Below are 21,175 nucleotides of genomic sequence, written 5' to 3' on the forward strand. Positions count from 1 at the left end.
GGGGATTAGGCACATTTGATTCTTAATGAAAAGCATTGAACTCTGGTCAATCAGTTGACATTTTAGCTGCTACCAACCCACTGCAAACTGCTGCACAGGCTATTTAAAGAAGTGCATTTACAACTGATGCTGTATCAAAGATTTCCTACACATGTGACATACACAAATTAGAAATTGAAATCCTCTCACTATGTCTACTCATTTCAATCATTTCTACAGAGTTGGTACTTTCTGCCTCTTTGAACTTGTATCTGCTGCAGTGGATCATAACTTGTCAACATTTGCTTTGGAGAATATCTACAATAGTCATAAGTTGTGTGATTATAGCATGACAATGTCTACACATTTCTACATAATTTTGAAAAGACAGAAAAAGACAACTATAGAGCACTTTCGTTTAGCATTAGCATGCTAACGTTTGCTAATTACCACAACGTACCTTGTAGGCTACAGGCCAGAAGAGACTACAAAAAAAAACTTTTACTGGTGGTAAAGCGGGGTTTTTCTGAAAAATTCTCCTTGGAAAGTGGACTTACACTTTCCAAAGTAAAATATCTGGACAAAGCATCTCTGACGAAATACAACAATTCAGTCTGAAGAGATTGAAAAGCTAGCGAACAGTCGGCGTAGCTCACTGTTTGTGTACTGAAGTTAGCATGATGCTAGACGGTTTTTATAACGTTTTGTATATTGTTGGGAATATTAACAGTGACCAGAGTCATACATAAAACTCTGTAACTGGCTGGAAAATGAAGCCAACGAAGAAGTGCCAAAAATAACCTCTTGTCTCAGACCTCTATGTTAAAATGCACAACGTTACAGCAGAATTAAACATGTCTACAACCTTATTCTTGTGTCAATAGCTATAATGTTCCCATTCTTGACAAGTATATGGGGTTGAGTTTTTAAATAATTTGATTATTTAGATTTTATTAAGGCTGAAAGTTAAGCTCTCACTCCTTACTTTTTTTGCCCATTTGTGAAGAGAAGTCAAAATGGCGACCACCAGAGACATCCACATTGAATTTCAAAATTAAATGGGTACTTCTGTTGACGTCACAAACGATTTGTCCATCTGTATATACAGAAACTTGGCATGATAGCAGTCTCGTTGTCTTCCAAACCTTGCAAAAGATCCAGAATAATTAAGAGTGCTGGATGTTTTGACATATTTAGAAATGGTGGCAAAATCATTTTGGAATCTAGACTGATCCTCTGAGGATCTTAAACATCAAGCTGTTGTTGAGATATTTCAAACCTCAGCTTCGCAGCTGTCAGACTTCACTGTGGTCCTTCTTGACCAGGAAGTTGATTGCATCCGATATTTGTTTAGAGATTTCCATCTGGACCACACAAATACACACAAATGGAGTGGCATCATTTGAGCAACGCCACTGACACAGTTAAAAACACTAACCAGAACCATTTTTAATAGCAGAAATTGAAGCTATTATTCAGTGTTTTGAAGAGCTATTTGAAGTCAGAGGTGAATTTGCGTTCCCTTACAGCCTTCTACATACTTCGGGCACCTAGACAAATAACCTACTAGTAATGTCTATGTTTAACTCTGTGAGTGTTTGATCCTGTAAGCTGAAATCATGGAGCCAAATAGGCCTGCATGGCTTTACTCTGGCAGTTTACTTACAGTTTGGTTGCGTGCATCCCTCACTGATGCTACTCATCAACATAAAACAATATTGTAGACAGTGGAAATGGCTTAGCGTCCATAAACTTTAGATATTGTGGTGGCAAAATGGCTGAACAACCTTGCCATGCACAACGAAAGGAGGATTATTGAGTCAAAGTGTGAGGGGATCTGACTAATTGAGACAGTAAATACACCTAAGCTGACCATATAACCCCGTGCACAGATTATACCAGCAAGCAATGCAATGCAAAGCCATTTTCAGACAAAGGCAGAAAGAGAAAAATGGTTTGTGGAATGGGAGAATGCTTTTGCTATGTTAAAACACAGTCTGTTTAACCAATTTATGGTGCTCATCCTCTTAGGAAAAACCACAAAGAAAATAAGTAGTTCAGAAGCCAGAGCTACATCCAAAGATTTGTCCAGTTGATAACACTGGCAGGGATGGTAATTCACTGCAACCATGTCATTTCAAACAGAAAACCAGGGAAAAAAACAGAACTAATGTATTTTTGCTTAACCAAATTTTATTACACAACTGAAACCAAATGCATTTTTGGTTCAGCTACTGTACATTCATCCAGCACAATGCCTGAAACAAAAATGGTCACATTGAGGGCGTCATGGAAGTGTAAAAAGAGAAATAAACATCTGAACGAAAACCAGGAAAACCTACAGAACTAAGGTACCAGTAGGAAACGTCTGCCACATGTGTGAGAAAACATACCGCAACACTTTTTGCAAACTGTATTTATATCGAACAAATCGATTTCTCAAAATGTAAGTTTAAAAAAAAAATAAAAATAGGCTTTACTACAATGAGGCTCTTCATACTATCACAACACACATCCATCTACGTATGGGTAGATACTGAAGCGTAAGTTACATTACAGCAGCTGCTAACTTTTAAAGGGTCAGCTAACGTCGAAGAAATTTCCAAATACTATTTGAGGGTGTTTTATATGCAAAGTGACAGTATGCAGTAGGCTGAATTCATGTAGGCAGAGTAAATTTCCAAATTTGTTTTCATCAGCAAACATTGCAGCATCCCAGTATTAGTTTGTGTCTACGGAGGATTGTAATAAAGATAGAGTGTCACAGATACAGAGGGGCACGAAGAGTTCAGCTTTGTGGCAAAGAGGAAGAGGTGACAAACTGCCACCTCCTCTCTGAGCTCACCATGAGTGAGTGATGCACAGTCCTTAGGGTCCAGTAACATTTTTCATAACAGGATGTTCTGCTGTCTACGTCAGATCTCATCGAGTATAAGTGTAGTCAGGCACACAAAGGCAAAATCAGAATGACTTTGAAAGGATTGAGCCATTAGTCACACAAAACAAATATCAGTGAAGCGAAGAAACAGTTCCCATGTTCCTCTTCAAACTACAACTGTTACACGTAAACTCAATATTTGGCTTGACTTTGATTCTACGTAGAAAATTAAATACAAATGTTCCTCTTTATAAAATATCTAGTCGCATAAAAACAAACAGTAAAAAGTCTTGTGGTGTACAAACGTTTGTCTAGATACACTCTTAGCTTAAATTAGCCAGTGGCTTCGTTCACTCGCAAGACCTACAAACGGTGAAAGGTTCAAGTTAATGCACAAAATGAAAATCTACTTCAAAAGGAAATATTTTCACTTTCTTGCTGAAATGTCAGTCGCTCAGTGTGAGCAGTGATTAATAGTGGCTGCAGGGACTGGGACGCACTCAGCTGCACAGCTGCTTCGAATGTTTATTGTCCAGTTTCTGGTGTCGATAGAGGTTTAGTATCAGATCTCTGATTTCATCTCGTTTCCTCCGCACCTGCTGCCGTGGAAACCATCGTTGAAGGTTTAAAGGGAGGTCAAAGTGCACCACGGGATCCTGAGAGAAGAAACAAGAATCCATTACTCGTTAGGAACATGCTGTAGGATGAAATCAAGTAAAGACGGGAAGCTTCACTTATCATCTATTCATCCTTCCACCAAACCCTTTTGTCCTCCGTTTCAGACACCGTCTTGGGTCCATAGTTTGCCAGCCACTGCCTGAGACAAAGCCCCTTAATGCCTGATGCCATTATTGATTCTGCTTATCGATCCGATTCTTTATCGATCCCCTCATTAATTCCTTCTGTGAATTTTTGGTCTAGGAAAAGAACTCGTTCGTGGTTTTGTGTAAACAATAGAAATTTTATTGAGTTTCTAAGCGAAATACGTGCGCCGTCGACAAATGTTTCAGCATGTCGGTTTTTCTGCCGCCCTTGCCTGAAATCACGGTGCTGCATAAATTGCACGGTGCGTTGTTACAGTCCCTTCTAGTGAAGCGAAGCCACATTTTGGACCGTTTCAGCCTCTCCCTTGTCGACACGTGATGTGAATGACGTGCTTTGTCATAAAGATTCTTCTTCTTTCGTTTTATGGCAGTTGGCAAACAACTTTTAGGTGCATTACCACCACCTTCTGGACTGGGATGTAAAGATTTGGCACGAAAAGTATCGATAAGTGGAATCGAAGCTTATGATATTGATGAACTGAGCCAGTTGAAACCTTTAAAAGAAGCGGTTATCGTTGTCCATCCCTAGTCGCATATATCTGCATTCTTTTGCTCTGTTAGCGTGAACACAATCTGTCCTGAGTCACATTAGAGACGGACTATACTAAACAGGGTTGATCCTAGATTTCTGCCTCATTCATTCAGAAAAAAAACAACAAAAAAAACAACATACGACTGCTATTACAAATGTTTGTCTAAAAAGTAAAACACAGTGAACATGAGTGATGCTTGTTCATTAGTAACGAGAGCCTTTTAAAACTTTTCAGACCCTGCAGCTGTCCACTAACGATGTTTACAAATTCATACTTGGATTTTATATTTATACTTAATATTTATACACAAGTGTGATTATATCATTAAGTAACATATCAGCATGCCATTAGTTACTGATGCAGCCATGTTGACGCTTGAGAAGCCACTTGTGGTTAAGTATTTCCTCAATCTCCGATGTCTTTATTTACCTTTATTACGTGGACATTACGGTGCATGTGCGACACTTCCAGGAAGGAGATCAATAAATAATAACTTAACGTACGAACCAAAGTCATAAAACAGCTCTGTTCTGGGTTCTGGAGCAGTGGTAGAGATCTATTAGAGACAACAGCTGTTAAAATATTCGACTGCACGCTTGTCAGCGCCAGGTCTGAACACACGTAACCTAAAGCTGGTCAGCTGCAATTTGATTGATCAGATGGGATCTTAATAACACCACAAAAAAAATAAAAAATCCTTCTCCTGCTTTTTTTAATCCTGGCTTGTGAAGCGATTACCTTTAAAAAGCATTCTACATATTGTAGCAGGTAGAGGCCACAGTCGCTGCTGTTGTCCTGAAGGGGAACTCGACAGTACGAGCTTTTCATCTGATCTGGACCAAAGTCCCTCGATGAACCACGACGAGCTTCCCATTCTGACTGCAGGTAGCTGTAGGACAGATTTGTGTCGTTTAAATTAAAAACACACACACAGAGCTGGAGGAAAACTGATTCAAAGTGCCGCACTTACTCCCGTATGAGTTTGAAGACTCGCTCGTGAAGGGAAAGTTTGAGGGAGTCCATGATAAGAATAGACGGCCTGCAAAGAAAAGAGACATCTGCAAGTTAGAGTGTATGTATGTATGTATGTTAGCCAGGTTTAAATGAACATATCTTGAAGGGGTCAAATAGCGACTATGGCAGCGGAAAATTGAAACTCACATCTTACAAACCGCCTTATTCTGGCACGTCAGCTCTGTGCAGTTCTACCAAAAGACACAAAATTAGAGCAAATTAGAAAATAAATAAATAAATAAACAATATTATTACTATTTCCAGTGAGTTAAAGTGAATTATTTCTTACTACTGGACCAGGGGGAGGGTCTTTGTTGGATTCTTCTTTAGTATTTTCTAAAACATGAAACAAACAACAGTCACCATTTAATTTAAAGCCAACAGGAGCCACAGTGGAGACACGTGTCATTTACTCAAACGTACCCGTCTCTTTGTCTACACTGTTTCTGTGGTTTAACACAGGTGCTGTTCTTGTGTTATCATTTAAGCGTTTACATCCTTGGACCTTATCTTGACTCCTTCCCGCGTTTGGACCCGTCCAGTCTTCGACTTTGGGCTCCATTAGTCCAGGAAAGCAGATGACAACTAAATACCAATGAGCTCTAAACAGAGGGAGGAAAAGATCACATGTTTAATGACACACACAGAACGACACACACGTTTAATTTTTATGTTGAATTTAACTTACTCCTGATTGACAGGGACAAACAGGAAGTCTTTTTTGAAGATGTCTACATGCCGAGTCCAGGTCTTCACCCGTTGGTGCCTCCTCTGCCTCTGACAGCTGCGTCAGAAAGATGTTAAATGTAACTTAAAATATAGATGTAATATAGATGTAGTACTTCACAGCATCAGAGTCAGTTTAGCTTCTAATAAAACAACTCACGATTCACTGCTGGTGCCTTCGCTGGCATTGTCCCTCCGTGTCAGCTGCTTGTAGAAGAAGCTGCTGAAGATGTGCGAACGCTCGGCCACAGAAGCAGACGCGTTCTGGAGAAGGTACCTGGTTCAAAAACACAATCCATTTTAAAAGCGTCTCTCATTGCCCCCCAACCAAAAAACTGAGCCACTTTGATGCTGTTTGTTCTAAAAAACGTACTTGAGGTAAAAATCTATGATAACATCGTTGAGGTACTGCCCACTGTCAAGGCACTGCAGGTCCTCCATTGTAACAGTGATTCCTCCTTTCAGAGGAGGAGGAGGGAACTGGATCAATCTGAGAACAGGAAGACAGTAGATGAAGCTGAGGCATTAAGTTGCATAGAAGAGAAACACAAAATTCAATGTCATTATTTGCAGTTGCATATACACCAATCAGGCATAACATTATGACCACCTTCCTAATATTGTGTGGGACTCATCGGAGAATGGACATGGGTCCTCTGAGGGTGTCTTGTGGTGTCTGGTAACAGGATGTTGGGTCTGTGTTGGGTTGAGGGGAGGGGGCCTTTATGGATCTTCCCACAGATAATTAATCAGTATGGGATCTAGTGAATTTGGATGCTGTTTTCCATGTTTTTCCTAAACCGTTTTTGTTTGTGTGCTTGTGTCAGGCTGCATCCTGCAAGGGATTTATCAGGATGAATAAAGTGTCCATCCATCCATCCAAGATGGTCAATGTTATTCACCTCTCCTGTCAGTGGTTTGTGTCACACATAGGGGTGGGGAAAAATATCAATATGGCATCACGACATTCTCAGTGAACTATGCAGAATACTGCAATATATCGCAATATCATTATATCGCAATAATGTATCGTATCGTGATTCGTATCGTATTGTGAAGTCATATCCTGCACATAAAACGCAGCTACATCATTAAGGTAATTGTAAAATTCAATGCTGTCGACTCAGTTTTACTCTTGTCTTTAATAAAAAAAAAATGATACACTGTTACACTATCCCAAGAGATAACTGCAAAGCCACTAGTTTGGTAGCTAGATGCTAAAGAAAGATTACTCACCTGTGGGGCAGACCCTGATGTTTGAATTTAACCCAGTCAGAGTTTGGTTTACACATCGACACAGAGCGGGATCCTTTGGTTCTACGATGGCACAGTGTGTACACAGGAGTGGGTTCTCCTCCTTTCACCCCTTTTACTTTCTGTGGGAGAAAAATGGACATTATAACGGAGAGGTTCTCAGCTTATGTGTCAGGAACCCCAGCAGGGGACATAAAATAAAATATAAAATAAACCTAAAGAGAGTGCAAAATGGTTTTGTTCAGATTCAGGGAGAAATTTTGTCTTTTTGTGTTCGGAGCAATTGAAATGAAGTGTGGACACGTCTTCAACCCTACGGTCTTGCAAAGTGTTGCAACTGTTTATAATTTAGGGGGAAATTTTTCAGAGAAATTACTATAATCAAAAAGGGAGCAACATTAAAGAGTGCACTGACATTTATTACTGTTCTGTAGTTTTTGTACTTGTTTTTTGGATATGAACGACACTGAGTGTCTACGTTACATCCAGAAAAACAAGGTTTGTGTTGAGTACAAGTTGTGAACCACTTACATCAGAAGGATGTTCAATCTCTCCTTCTTTCTGATCCTCCTTTAGTTTGACATCAGACGCTTTCTCCAGCTCTGGAACGGGTTCTTTGTGTGAACCGTCCTCCAGCAGAGTGGGTGGTACGTCTCCGTCAGCGTGCGAGCTTTCCTCGTCCACGTTCAGAGCAGGGCTGACGCTCCGCAAGCCCAGTGTGGAGAGAATTTGATCATTCGGTCCAGTTCTCTTAATCAACTCTATGCTATCGGCCAGAGACAGAACAGGAGCCGCGAGGTCCAAACCGCAGTCTGTGCCATCGGTCACAAAGTCTGATTCATGTGTCACATTGTTAAGACAGTCGAGGTCCAGGAAAGAGCGCAGCAAAGCTCCCTCCATTCCTTCCAGAGGTTCTCTCAGAGTCAGCAGGATAAATGGGCTTGCTTTTCCTGTTAAAACAAAACACATAACAACATAAAGCCATTTCATAAACTTGACAACGCTGCCAACAGTTCAGAGGAAATCGAGTCTGCGCCCATTAAAACTGGGCCCTTCTGTTTGTTTAGACTAGATTGTGGTTTTGTGATTTCTTCCAATGGTCTCACCAGTGTTTGTGGCTCCATCTTCTTTGACACACAGCGTGGAGAGGTCCCGCTGCACGGCGGCTGCAGCAGTTTCCGAAACGCACAACAGCAGCACAGCAGCGGGGCAAGGCGCGTCCTCGTCCTGGAAGCGAATCTCCCGTGCCTCCAGTTCGTGTTGCTCCCAAACACTGTACCTCCTCAGCTCGGTTCGCTCAAAGCTGAGGATCACCTCCGACTGCTCGCTGGGGTCTGAGGAAAAGAGGAGGTCCGATTAGAGTAATAGCTTCCAGTGTTGGAATTAAATGATGCACTGACATGTCCCCAAAAAAAACATGGAAGTAGTGCTGAGGTGAGGTTTCACTGTTGGTTCTGCAGGATTAGGTTGTTTGAATAAAGCCTTGTCAAGCAAAACTAAATTAAAACTCATTAAAAACACAAAAACTCTAGTTACCAATGTTCTGTCCATTGCACAGTCTTATCAGTTTTGTTTTGTTTAATGGCTTCTTAGCAAAATAAATATTTAGTAGCTTCAATTTAAGTTTTATGTGTTTCACAATCTATTGATGCATGACACTCGGTTTAACAGGCACACCCAGGTAGATTTTTTTAGGACTTCACAGTTCTTTGCATACTGACACTTATTTTCATCTGCACAGCTGCTTTGCATGTTTTTCGAGGGAAAAAATAAACTGGTTTTCTGTCATCCAGTCTTTCTCCTAAAGAAAATAACTCTCTGCTTCTAAAATAACTCTAAACGCGTGTATGTCGCACGGTTTTCCGGGATGTTTTAACGCTGAAAGTCGACCTTTAACCCATCTTCTTCAAACAGACACATTTGCTGCAGACACAGAGTCGGGATCAAACCTCAGGCAACAACAACCTTTAGTTCCCACTGATAGGCTCAAAGGTGAAAGTGTACGGGGGTCTGGCGGGTCTAATCCGAGGACACAAACACACTTAACTTAACTGTCTGAAATAGATCTCTAAGCTGGGACGTGCAGACAGATCGAGTAAAACAGGATGAGGAGGGTTCCTTTTGTGTCATACTTTGTAAGACCTAGGGCAAAGGTTGCAGCGGGGCCTGACGTCACTACGACGCCACCACTATCCTCCAAATTAACAAGGAACTAGTTCAGATACTCAAGTGCAGTGTAGACCAAAAAAAACAACAACATATACATATACAAATGCAACTTTCATTACCTTTCACTGGGATGATGATATTTTTTTCCATTATCTGTGAAGCGAGAAAACAAACACGATTTTCACACTGAAATTTGGGCATGAATGCAAAATGCAAAATGCTATGATGATTTACCACAATTCTTCCAAATGCTTTGCCTTGGTAACCTCCACAGTACAGGGTAGAGAAGGTAACCCCCACATAGGGGTCCACAGGAGAAGGTCTCCTTGGACTGGGAAGGGGATCCTCAACAACAACCTGAACGACCTGCAACACACAGTTTGTGGCACAAAAAGGAAAACACCGTCACACACGGTAGCACAACACAATAATCCAATAGTGCACAAGAACTCTGTGTGATGTTGATTTAATTTTAAATATTTTCACTGCTACTGTATTGAAGGATTAGAAAAAATCGCTTTGGCCCCATCTAGTGGCGGCTGATAGGAAGTACTGCACAGGTAAATTACCTCAACGATGTCTTGTTACGGCTAGAAAAAGAATAATGAGTCAAACATAGAGTAAACAACTCTGATTAAAAGCAGGTTACTGCTAAACTCACTATAAAATAAATATCAAATGAAGCTCCTGTCTTAAAGTGTTGTGCAAACGTACTGGCCTCCCATTTGTTCTTGGGTCGTTCCCCTCTCATCTGTGTATGTGCATAAATCCAAAACCTCCCGTGAGTTCTAGGTGCAATTTGTTCTGTTTTTGTTCTTGCATGACCTGCAATGTGGTGCATGACCCGGAGTCATTTGATTCATGAGCAAACAGTTGGAGCATGGGTGGAAAACCTGTGCACCCGCCTGTCACTCAGAGCAGCCACATCATAATCTAATGATATCATTTCAACAGGTGAATAACATAACAGTTAACTCCTGTGCAGATGTCCTGAATGGAAAAACAAATAGTTATAGGGATTAAAATGTTTTGCTAAGGAGGCTGTAAACATGTTCACTTCTCTTGTAAAGTTGGACATTTCAACACGGAGTTCTATGGGGACTGACTCACTTTTGGAACAAGCCTCAACTGAGGAACTGCACTTATATTCATTTTTCAGCCTTGGATGTTATTGCTTGTCCCAAAATCCTTCATGTGCATGACTCATCTCTACTCTCTCAGACAAAAGACCAAGTGTCTGTTGCACAGATGAAGACCAGTTCGCAGGTGGTGAGTAGGAAACCCCTGGGGTGAAATAAAACCTTAGGTCCCTGCATGATGCATCTGAACACTCTTGGTGATGTGAGAAACGTGCTACACGAGGACGTGTTGAGGTCATTTGTTTAGAAACCGATAACACACTCTGTACCAACCTGCATGCCCTGTATGTGTTTGACAATGTCTTCCTGGGAGGACTGGTCCTGAACTGCTGCGTCTTCCATGGTGACCAGTGCGCGGACGGTTCGGCTGCTGCACTGAGAAACGTCACCGCTCTCCTCGTCGTCACTCGACAACACAACTGAAACACACGCATCAGGCAAAAATTTACACCCCTGTATTTGAGGCCACACGAAGGAGATGTAATGGGGACACTCAACTGAGAAAAAAATAATAAAAACTCAGACCCACACGCTGCACAACTAGAAGGTTCCACACAAAACATGACAAAAACTAAAAAATATATTAGTTAATAAGGAATTAGCAAATTTCTACACATAAACATAAAGAGGGCGTCCTGTGGTGGAGGTTTTTACTAGAATTATCTACAGTGATGAAATCTACAAGACCACACAAGGTACAAATTTATTAAAATATTCAAAAGTTTTAATTGTTTACTTTAAATATAGAAAAAAAAATACACCATCTAATTACATTTTGCCACATAATTAATCACAGTTTGCCAAAAGGTGCTTTGGTTTTACCAGGCTAATGTTTTTAGCCGTTGTTAGCGCCACATGAACTTGTAGTTCCCATATAACACATGAAAAACTTAAATTATACTATAACAGCATTTCAACATACGTATGTGGAAAAATACCGTCTGTATGACCAATTTAACGCAACAAAAACTAATCAGAAGTGCTAATAAATGGAACATCACAGGACCGTCTAATTACTGTTTACACACGGGGCGGCCATCTTGGAAACTCAATGTGGGGATAACGAGGATTGTACGACTTTCTGAGTAGAAAATCCGACTTCGGGATACGTTCAAGTTGAAAAATCCAACTCGGAACTCGGAAATTACGACTTATGAGTAGAAACTGAACGCACCATATGTGGCGGGGGCGCCTGGTCTGGTGTAGGTGGGTGGTACATGTCTGAGTCACATCCACATGAATGTAATGACATGTTCTCTAGAGTCACATTCAGAAACGGCGAATAGATGCTGCTGCTTTTTGTTTCTTTTTTTAAAATCTGTTAATAAACTACACGATGCCATTAACTCGCACAAGAAAATCTGCAGTAAAATGAAGTCTTAGAGGAGAACCAGACTCCTGTGTGTAGGTACTCACTTGCTTCGTTTGTTTGGGTTGTGTTGTCATGATTGGATGATAATTCTTCACCGTCCAATCTGGGCCTGACGACTGGGAGCAGAACTTCTGTCCCGTTATCTTCCCCCACTGTGAACTGAACAATGCAGCGGTCCAAGCTGTCCAAATCCAGATCTTCCACCGCGTCCTCCTGGCAAATGCTCGGAGGGGCCCGTGCTACGTCCGTCCCCTCCTCCCCGGTGAGGCGAAGAACACTCTGGCGGGGGCGTTTGGGGGTGCTCATTCCATTGCAGTGCGTCTCTGGATCCTTATATTTCCTCTTCTGTTGAGACGAAAAACAAAACACAGTAAAATATTTATCGCTCTGGTTTCCACGGTAAGCTCCATGGATATCTTCAAACCCAGAGTCAAACAAGCAGATTATTAATACATCGCTGGTTTATGGATGGTGCAAATCCTTTTGGTGTCCATTCGAAATAAAAAACAACGGTGCTGCTGTTGCATTTGGGTTCTTGTTCAAATTTGAGATTTCATCGACTTGGTACCAGGTCACTTGTGTCTCTTCCTGTGGGTGAATGACAGCGTTTTGTTTGTAATTAAATTGACGAGCTACACAAGTCCAGCTACACATTTGTTTTCCAGAGAGACCCTGTAAACATATCTCAAGAGAGATAAAGAACCTTCAGGGAAATTCCAGTCTGGAAACGAGACGACTGGCCGATCAAGCATAACATTATGACCACCTTCCTAATATGGTGTAGGTCTCCCTTGTGTCTCCAAGACAGTTGTGAGTCATCAGAGAATGGACGTGGGCGTCCTGTGGTGTCTGGTAAAAGGATGTTGGTAGTGGGGGGCTTTTGGGTCCTATGGGTTTAAGGGAAGGGGCCTTTGTGAATCAGAGCACCCTATAGTGATCAGTTTGGGTGGGATCTAGTGAATTTGGAGGCCAGGTCAACATCTTGTGCTATATTTCATGTTTTTTTTTTTAATTGTTCTTAAACTGTTTTTGTGTGCATCTGTGTCTGGGGATGACTCCTGACATCAAGGAGTGTTATTACTATGGGGTGGGGGTTCCTGGTCTGGTCTAGGTGGGTGCTACATGTCTAAGGAACTTCCATATGAATGTTTCCTGGCAGTGGTCATAATGTTATGCATGATTGGTGTATGTTCACTGGAAAGACGTGGGAGTAGAATGAATTTAGTTGCCTAAAAACTAAAATCCAAACCTTCAGATTACCTTCCAGGACTTCATTTTTTTTGCATTTATTTGAAAATGGACAGACAAGAGGTTCGTCAAAATGAATAAATATCACCGACACTTCCCACTACAGACTTGCAAAGACATATTTAGCGGTCTTTGTTATAATCTACACTGCAAGAAAATGTTTCTAGAAAGCAACAAATCCTTGTGTCAAAGAAATACGTCTTATATTTTGTTCAGAGACAAGAACTTTGTGCTTATTTTAAGAATTTTTGTTAAAAAAAAACACCCATTGGCTGATGTCTTTTCTTGCTACAAGATGATTTGATTGAATATAAGAATATTTTGCTTCTTTCTACTAATGCCGTTTTTTGCAGTGTATGCCAGTGTTAAAACCTGGATTATTTGCTAGTTGCACGTGAGGTATTTCCCAAGATGATAGACTGAAGCGGTGTGGTTACCTAATAAGATAAACACCAGACTTTTATAGAAAGTAGCTAAATACTCTAATGACAACACGAGGCTGAGGTGAAAAGCTGTGTTTACATTATGAGGTGCACAGGTGGCTGATTAAGATATCCTGCAGGACAAGTTAGGTTTATTAACCGTAAGAGTTTAAAAATTAAATAAACTTCAAAAAAAAAAAAAAAAAAAAACTCACCGAGCTTTGCTGCAATTCTTTCTCTGGCTCTGACCACCTGTCCCTGATGCTGGTTGGCGTGAACTCCCCACAGCCTGCTGTATCCTCATTGGGCTCCCAGCTCACTGACAAACCACAATCTGTATAAAAAAAAAAAGACACGTGACGCCATATTAGACACATACAGAGCTGGCAACCTGCAAATGGAATTTCCTGCAACATGCTGGGACATTAAAATGCAGCAAATAAGATTTTCCAAACCTCCTAGCGACTATTTAAAATGGTCTTCTATAGGGAGGCTTGTAATGACGCTGTGCTTTCAATGAAGTTTTTCCGTGTTCAAAGTTCACTTGTGTTGAGCAATACACCACTTGCTGGTTTTTACTATTGTGAAAAGCACAAAATAACACTAATAAGCAGGATCCTATTGCGGCTCCTGTACCTGGACATTAAAAAGACATCTGGGAGAACCCTCACAGCGAGGAGGGTGTGGAAAAGGGAGGAGCACTGGTTTCCGAGGAATAAGACCAATGATTAATTCAAGGTTAAAGCAACAAAGTGGAGCGAGAGGGAGGCGGAGAGCAGCATTAGATCAATAACTGCGTCTGCATTCTTCGCATCTACTTACCTACAACCTCAGCGAATCTGTCGCCTCCTCCGTCGTCCTTGCCTATAACCACCTCCTCGATGTCTTTGCCGTCTTCTTTCTCCCCTTCGTCGTCAGCGTTGAGCAGTTTCTTCCTGAGTCTCGACCTGAAAGACATGAAAGAGAAAACGACATGTTGAGACTGTGCAGCGTGTTCTTTTTTTTTTTTTTTTTTTTAGCAAAGCCACGTGATGTAAATTAACTAAACAAAACCAAACACAGGAAATATTTAAATTTGAACCACATCTCGATGTCGAGTCTTAGTCCGCGAGGTACTACTCCAACAAAAACGTCATCTTCTGCCTGAAAGCCTGCGAAGCCAAACTCCATTAAAAAGCGATTTGTCTTTAAGCTATCTGAAAACAAATAGATGAAAATATCCAAATAAATAATTCCTCACTCTGCATTTGTTGGCACTTTTATTGCCTGGTTGAGTTAAAATCGTTCTCACTTATGCAGCATCGCATGCGGAGACAGATCAAACAAGGCTTCTCTATTTCCAAATAAAAACCATGCCTGAAAAGCAGCAACTTACAAAAGTGTCATGTGCCATCAACCAAAGCTCGGTTTAAACCTCTGCAACACATCTACTCAGAGCCCACGCCGTAGCCTGCACGGTTGGCCCACGGTATCGTAAGCTTTAATCCTTATGCGGCGCTGTATCGTGCATCGTTCTGTAAATGCTACTCAGCTGTGTTGAGCTTCTTTGTGAGCTTCAAACAAGTTTAATAAATGCAGAACAGCTTTATTTTAAACACAATCACTGCGTCAAAAAAAACAACAGAGAAGATGTCGTAGAGTATGTCGTGTGGAGGAGGTAGAAGGAGAATGTTCTGTGCGTATTGTAAGGCTGATGATAAACGTGGACCTATAAATCCCACACACAAACTTAAATCTGGCTTAAGAACAGCCTTTTAAATAAAGTACAGGAATTTTGGGTCCAGCAGGTTAGAAATTATACTATATTTACCATATTTAGAGTTTATGGATATCACACCAATCAGAGAGTCTTCATATGTCTGGAGAATGTTCAGTAGTCACACTGATATTAAAGTGTCCTTCAATAATGTGCACCCTGAAAAGCTTTCATAACAATAAAACAGTTTCTCATATTTCTGTCTGTCACATCCTTAGGTCTTTGTTTTTTTGCTTGGAAACCTAATGTTTATCACAAGACTCAAGGAAGTTGCTCTCCAGGACGTAACTGTAAATTGTAAAGAAGAAACCATTTTGTTTTTTCACTTTGTAAAATTCAAAACAAAGTTCAGAGTTGTTGGTAATTAATCCATCTGCTTCCAGTCTTTGTGTTTTGGAGGCCACATGCAGCCCAATGTGATCTCAAGCAGGCCGGACCAGTAAAACAACAGCACAATAACTCATAAGCAACATTTGTTTTAGTGCAAAGAAGAAGAGGAAAATAAGAAGAATGTTTACATTTAACAAGCTCCTTCAAAAAGAGATGAAATTTCTTAACAAAAATAAGTGTAATTTGGGCACATTGCTTTCTGCTGTTTAGTCCTGGGTCTCACTGTTGTGTTCTGTCCACTTCTCTGACTAAAGATGTGCACAAATCAGGAATAGCAGCAAAAATGTGCAGTCTTCTATGTTATTTTCACACTTTGCAAATTTAAGCTGTGGGTCAGATTAGACCCTGTGACCCTCCTTTTGGCCTGCGGGTCGTATGTTTGACACCTGTAGTGAAGGAAAGTGAGGGAATGGAAACGATCCTTTCTAAGATGGATTCTTCCTTTAACAACACTTCGCTACCTTTGTGATGAGGAGGGTGTGGTCGTCTGGCTGCTTTTAGGCGTTACATTCTTGGTGCTGGCCCTTCTGGTCTCCCTCCGACTGGGCCGAGAGTCTTTGCAGGTCAGAGGTTCGTCTCTACACCAACCACTCTCACTCCGCTGACTCATCTGTTCTCCGTTGCACCCGGTGCTGCTCTTTTTTATCCTTTCCATGTACGCCTTGCCCAGATCGGTCTTCAGGACGTCTGTCAGGATCAGAAGGGGCATCCTCCTGCGGGACAGAAAATATTTATCCACAGCCTTCCTTGAGCAGCCTCTTCTCCGCATCATTACCACCCATGAACGTATTCCGAGTTAAAGACCATCTAACGCCGCACGTGTGAGTTTATGTATACCAGCTGATCAATAGGGAGGGGCTGGCCGCTGTAGATAAGCCACATGTGTGGTCATGATAAGCTCGGCTTAACTCACGAGGTTTTGAAGTTCCCCTTAACTTGGCACCAAGTAATATTGTCGTACAGGAAAATGTTGAAATTTAAAACTTTCTGCAGCCGTGGTTTTACATTTGCTGAGTGGAGTGTCCCTAAAAAATGTCAAACTGAGAGAATCCTTGGGAGAATCATGATCTCTGACACTCAAACGTGACATATAGTCAAGTGATAACAGTGGTATAATAGAAAAGACATGCTGTCTCATCCTAAAAGGCCATAAGGGCTTAACCTATGGACCAGTATCTATAGAATATAGGGGGATGATTAGTCACAACAACTAACAAGGAAACCACTACTACTACGATAATCACCATGTTTATAATTTAAAAACTAAAATCTGTTGTAATTGCAAGTGGAGTTGTTGCATCAGAAACACACAACAATATAAGCACAACAAGTGGTTATATTTCTCATCATTTAATCAATGTCTTTTACCTGATGTTTAATTAAACACACAACATTTGCTCAATAAAAATGTTATCCAGGAAGTAAACCTTCAAAACTGTGTTTAAAAATCAAACCTAAAATAAAGTCAGCTGGATTTGTTTTGAGTTTTCCTGACTACGTTTCACCACTAATTGAACTGACAAACATATTTTGTATATATTATACATTTGTTACTGTTTTATTACTTAACATAATAGCTCATTTCAATGTATGTGCGATTCTCTGGATAATTTACAGGAACTTTCCTCCATGGATTGTTGCTAATTAATATTCCTGGTTTACATGTTCAGTTGCTTAAACTCTGTTATGACTGGAGGATACCTCGACAGCCCCATCTAGTGACAGTTTAATAAATTGCATTAAATAATAGAGGTGAAAACAGCTGACTCGATGAATCAAACGACATCACATTATTAATCTGATAAAGAGAAGCACGGTAAGATATATGTGTGTAATTAATGGTACAGGAAACAATCCAATACTCTCTTCTTGACAGTTTACTTACTTGGTAACGTCCCATGTTACCACAGTCGGACGTTTGTGGTCAGACACCATGGATCCATTTTTATGTTGTGAATTACGAAGTTTGGTCTTGCAACCTGTGAGCGTAGTCCAGGACACCTTTTTAAATGGGAAGACAACAGTGTTAGAGTTGAAATAAATCCACGTTACCAACATGACATTTGTCTCTGAGGTCAGTCAGAGATGCAGCCGAACTGACAGACCTGTCTTTCCAACTTTCCAGTCTCTGGTGACAGACATGTGATGGGAATTCTGAGTGGATTTTCCATCTAAAATTCATAGGGTGATTAGTTACCTTGTTTGCGTGATAACAACCAAAAGTTATTACGAACTACAGCAGAAGCAAAGATGCAAAGCTTCTAAAGGCGTGTGGTTGCAGCTATTAGCCCAACTAGTATTAAGGCAGTTTACATGCGTTTTCATCATTTCTAATGAACTTAGGGGCAGCAATTAAAGCTCCTTTACCCTTCAGCTGATTAACATGTCAATCAACAGACAGTGAAGGGCCGATAACGATGAATAGACCATTTATTTAAGTAAATTTTCTGGAGCTTAGTTTCAGATTCTCGGTGGATTTGCAGCTTCTCTGTATTTTCTGTGATAACACATGTAATTTTGGTTTGGTAAGAGAAAGCATGCAATTGCGGGACAACAAAGACGTGCATAAGCATTGATTAAGCAAAAAATAGCGGGAAGTCAAGCGTCACATCCTTGCAATTTGGGAATGCAGCGAGAGCAAAAGCAAGCGAGAGTACAGCCATTTAACGATCCCAGTTTACAACGAGCTTATGATCTGAATCCGTTGCGACAGCAGCTATAAAGCGAGCATCACTACTGTATCAGGGCAGGGATGAGTGGGAATACATAACATGTCTGCATGAAAACTGTAAATTACATGTACCTGTTTGTCCTTGTCAACAGTAAATGGAATCGTTAGGGCGCTTCGTTGCGCCATCATTTGGTAAGGCACAGCAAAAAACACTGAAAGAAGCACATAAGGGTCTTGGTTAACATTTTGTTTCTGTAAAAAAAGGGCTCTTGAACGCACCACAGGAAGGCACAAACTCTCATAACATGTTAACAAGCGTGACGAAAAGAACAAGCAGGACTGCTCCTTCATGAAAACCTTTGCACGAATAATAATAATAATAATAATAACAGATGCAGTTCAGTTTGATTGTTCTTTATGATACCAGGTCCGTGGAGAAAGTTAACCAGGCAGCTTTATTTATATAGCACATTTCATACACAGGACACCTCAATGTGCTTTAGATTAAAAAAAAAAGAAAGAAAGAAAAGGTGACAACATACAATTAAAGAAATGCAAACAAACACTGAAGAAAAACAAACAAAGGTTATACTCAATAAATTATGGTAGAAACAACAAAAAAGTAGTAAAGTAAGGGATAAAATAAGAGTGCAGCATTTCTTTTAAATGATTAAAAACCAAAATGCTAACGTGCATTAAAAGAGCTCACTCATAAGCACTTGAAAAGAGAAAAGTGTTTTGCTTTTTATTTAACACACTTGGCATCTGACCTGAGTATAAAGATTTCAAAGCTCAACTGGGCTTTTATTCATAACAGGAAACTAAAAGCTAAGTGCTGCTGCCATGCGAAGGCAAACGGAAGATTAGCTCAACTGGACATTTTGTCTTGATTGCTGCTAGTTAAAAAAAAAACATATTTGCATATGCCACCATACAGAACATATTTATTTAACAGCTGGTAAATCTCTGGAATAATCTCAACAAAACCCTACTACACCAGTTTAGCACACAAACACTGAACACTTTGTTCTCTGTCACTGAAGCTGATGTTTATGTTTGTAAAGAGAATTGCTGCGCATTTAAAACAATGCACGCGTATCATTACCCTGGATACCACACCCAGGGGCCACATGTTTGATTTTTAAGATTAATGTCTCTCCCTGGCCACAACAAAAAGTGAAGAACCTGCTCAGCTACCGCTAGCCGACAGAGCTAGCCATGGTGATGGTGTTATTCGTCCACAATCCTAGCCACATGGAGGCAAAGCTAACGCTTACCTTCTTATGCTATGCACAAACAAATTGAAGCCAGTCTCAGCTAAATCGAGAAAGTTATTTTTCCACGAACGACTTTCCCAGCACCTTGCAGACACAGACTGCACACATCTTCCAGGGCCCGATCCAGGCGGTACGTTCCTCATTAGCAACATCCGGTGAGTACCGGAAGTGTCTCCAGGAAGAAAGGAAAATGAGCACTTGTTTACTATTTTACATCTCAGTTGTAAAATTCCCATGGTATAATGTTTATGTATGTGCCTTATTTTTTTTCTTTAATATTTATTTTAATATTTCCTTTTTTTTTAATGTCTGTTGCTGTCTGTTTTTCAATGTACAGGCACTAGACACCATACAAAGCTAATATATAACAAAAATCCTATTGCACTGTTTTCAATAATATTTATTCTTTTTTTGTTTTCCTCTTTCGATGTCTGTCAATGGAAAGGGATTAATGGTGTGTTTGGGTTCATGATATTTGTATTTGTATTGTTATATATTAACAAGACAGTTGTTGTACGTATTATGTTTGGTTGTAGAATAGGGTTTTGTTCCTGTGAGCAGTTTGTCGCGTCAAGTTCATCATATGAGACATTAACACAGTTGTTTACAAACTAATTAAGGTATAAATGACTAATTTAATAGCTAAATCATTATTATATAGTTCAATGAATAAAGGGCTCGAATGCCTTGTTTGATTTTACACGTCAGTCATGACAGCAGTACATTCTTCTAGTTAAAAAGGATTTACAAAATCAACAAAAGCAGTCACTAAGTAGGCTTACAGCATTTAGAAACACAGAAATTGAGCCATAAATAAATTACAGAATTTCAAGTGCTATTTTATCTCAATCACATGGCATTTATAAAGATAATTCATTTTTTCTTTTATTTTCTGAGTGATATACCTTCTCATTTTTGCCTTTCAGTGAAACACTGATATGACACACTCTTACCTGGCATATCATGCAATTAACCACAGAAGGAATAACTCAATAAATGCCATTATATATTTGTCTGACTGTGTTGACAATAATGGTCCAGTTGACAAAGATTATACTCTGACAAGGTTGCTTTGGGAAATAAAAACATTTAGAGGAAGCTGATAGCTTTAGCTTGCTAGATTACCTGATTGCTGTTAAAATATTATAAAAAATAAACCCTCATTGGGCAATCCTACCATAGCATTAACACTGCTCTTATCATATCTTACCAGTAAATGTGTTGGATTGTGAATTGAATACGTCTATTACGGTCTTTGTTCACTTGTTTGCACGTGTGGAAAGTTTAACCAAAGCAGAAATTAGGCCTCTTGGTAATGACAGACAATGCTATTCGTGTAGTTCGTGTTTTGTGAAAGGAAACAGGGTTTAGTGTGGTTTGTGCTCAGCAGCTGTAAGCACGCAAACATGTTCAACTAAACAAAGAGCAATAAATTGATAACATGTTGACTAGCATTGCTATAAGTTGTTGACTGTGGCCTTGAAACATGAATATGGTTTTTGCAGACTTGATAACGAGAAGAA

General features: G+C 40.2%; 1 protein-coding gene across 2 annotated transcripts; it reads right to left on the reverse strand.

Annotated features, from left to right (window-relative positions):
• Nucleotides 1–2,152: 2,152 nt before the first annotated feature.
• senp7 (SUMO specific peptidase 7) lies at nucleotides 2,153–19,818 on the reverse strand. 2 transcript variants are annotated; one of them, XM_047601538.1, is made up of 23 exons: nucleotides 19,653–19,818; nucleotides 18,508–18,587; nucleotides 17,810–17,875; nucleotides 17,590–17,705; nucleotides 16,166–16,417; nucleotides 14,381–14,505; nucleotides 13,774–13,892; nucleotides 11,933–12,233; nucleotides 10,790–10,935; nucleotides 9,612–9,743; nucleotides 9,497–9,530; nucleotides 8,315–8,542; nucleotides 7,740–8,158; nucleotides 7,191–7,330; nucleotides 6,328–6,444; nucleotides 6,115–6,231; nucleotides 5,917–6,012; nucleotides 5,652–5,830; nucleotides 5,518–5,564; nucleotides 5,376–5,419; nucleotides 5,185–5,253; nucleotides 4,953–5,103; nucleotides 2,153–3,513 (listed from the first exon to the last, which is right to left on the reverse strand). In XM_047601538.1, exons 2-23 carry the CDS (start codon nucleotides 18,562–18,564, stop codon nucleotides 3,358–3,360), a joined length of 3,111 nt encoding a protein of 1,036 aa, XP_047457494.1. In that variant the 5' UTR covers nucleotides 18,565–18,587; nucleotides 19,653–19,818; the 3' UTR covers nucleotides 2,153–3,357. The 2 variants fall into 2 exon arrangements, with proteins under 2 accessions (XP_047457494.1, XP_047457495.1); XM_047601539.1 differs by lacking the exon at nucleotides 17,810–17,875.
• Between the last annotated feature and the right edge of the window lie 1,357 nt (nucleotides 19,819–21,175).

The sequence above is a fragment of the Mugil cephalus genome, chromosome 12 (genome assembly GCF_022458985.1).
Source record: "Mugil cephalus isolate CIBA_MC_2020 chromosome 12, CIBA_Mcephalus_1.1, whole genome shotgun sequence".
Classification (NCBI taxonomy): domain Eukaryota; kingdom Metazoa; phylum Chordata; class Actinopteri; order Mugiliformes; family Mugilidae; genus Mugil; species Mugil cephalus.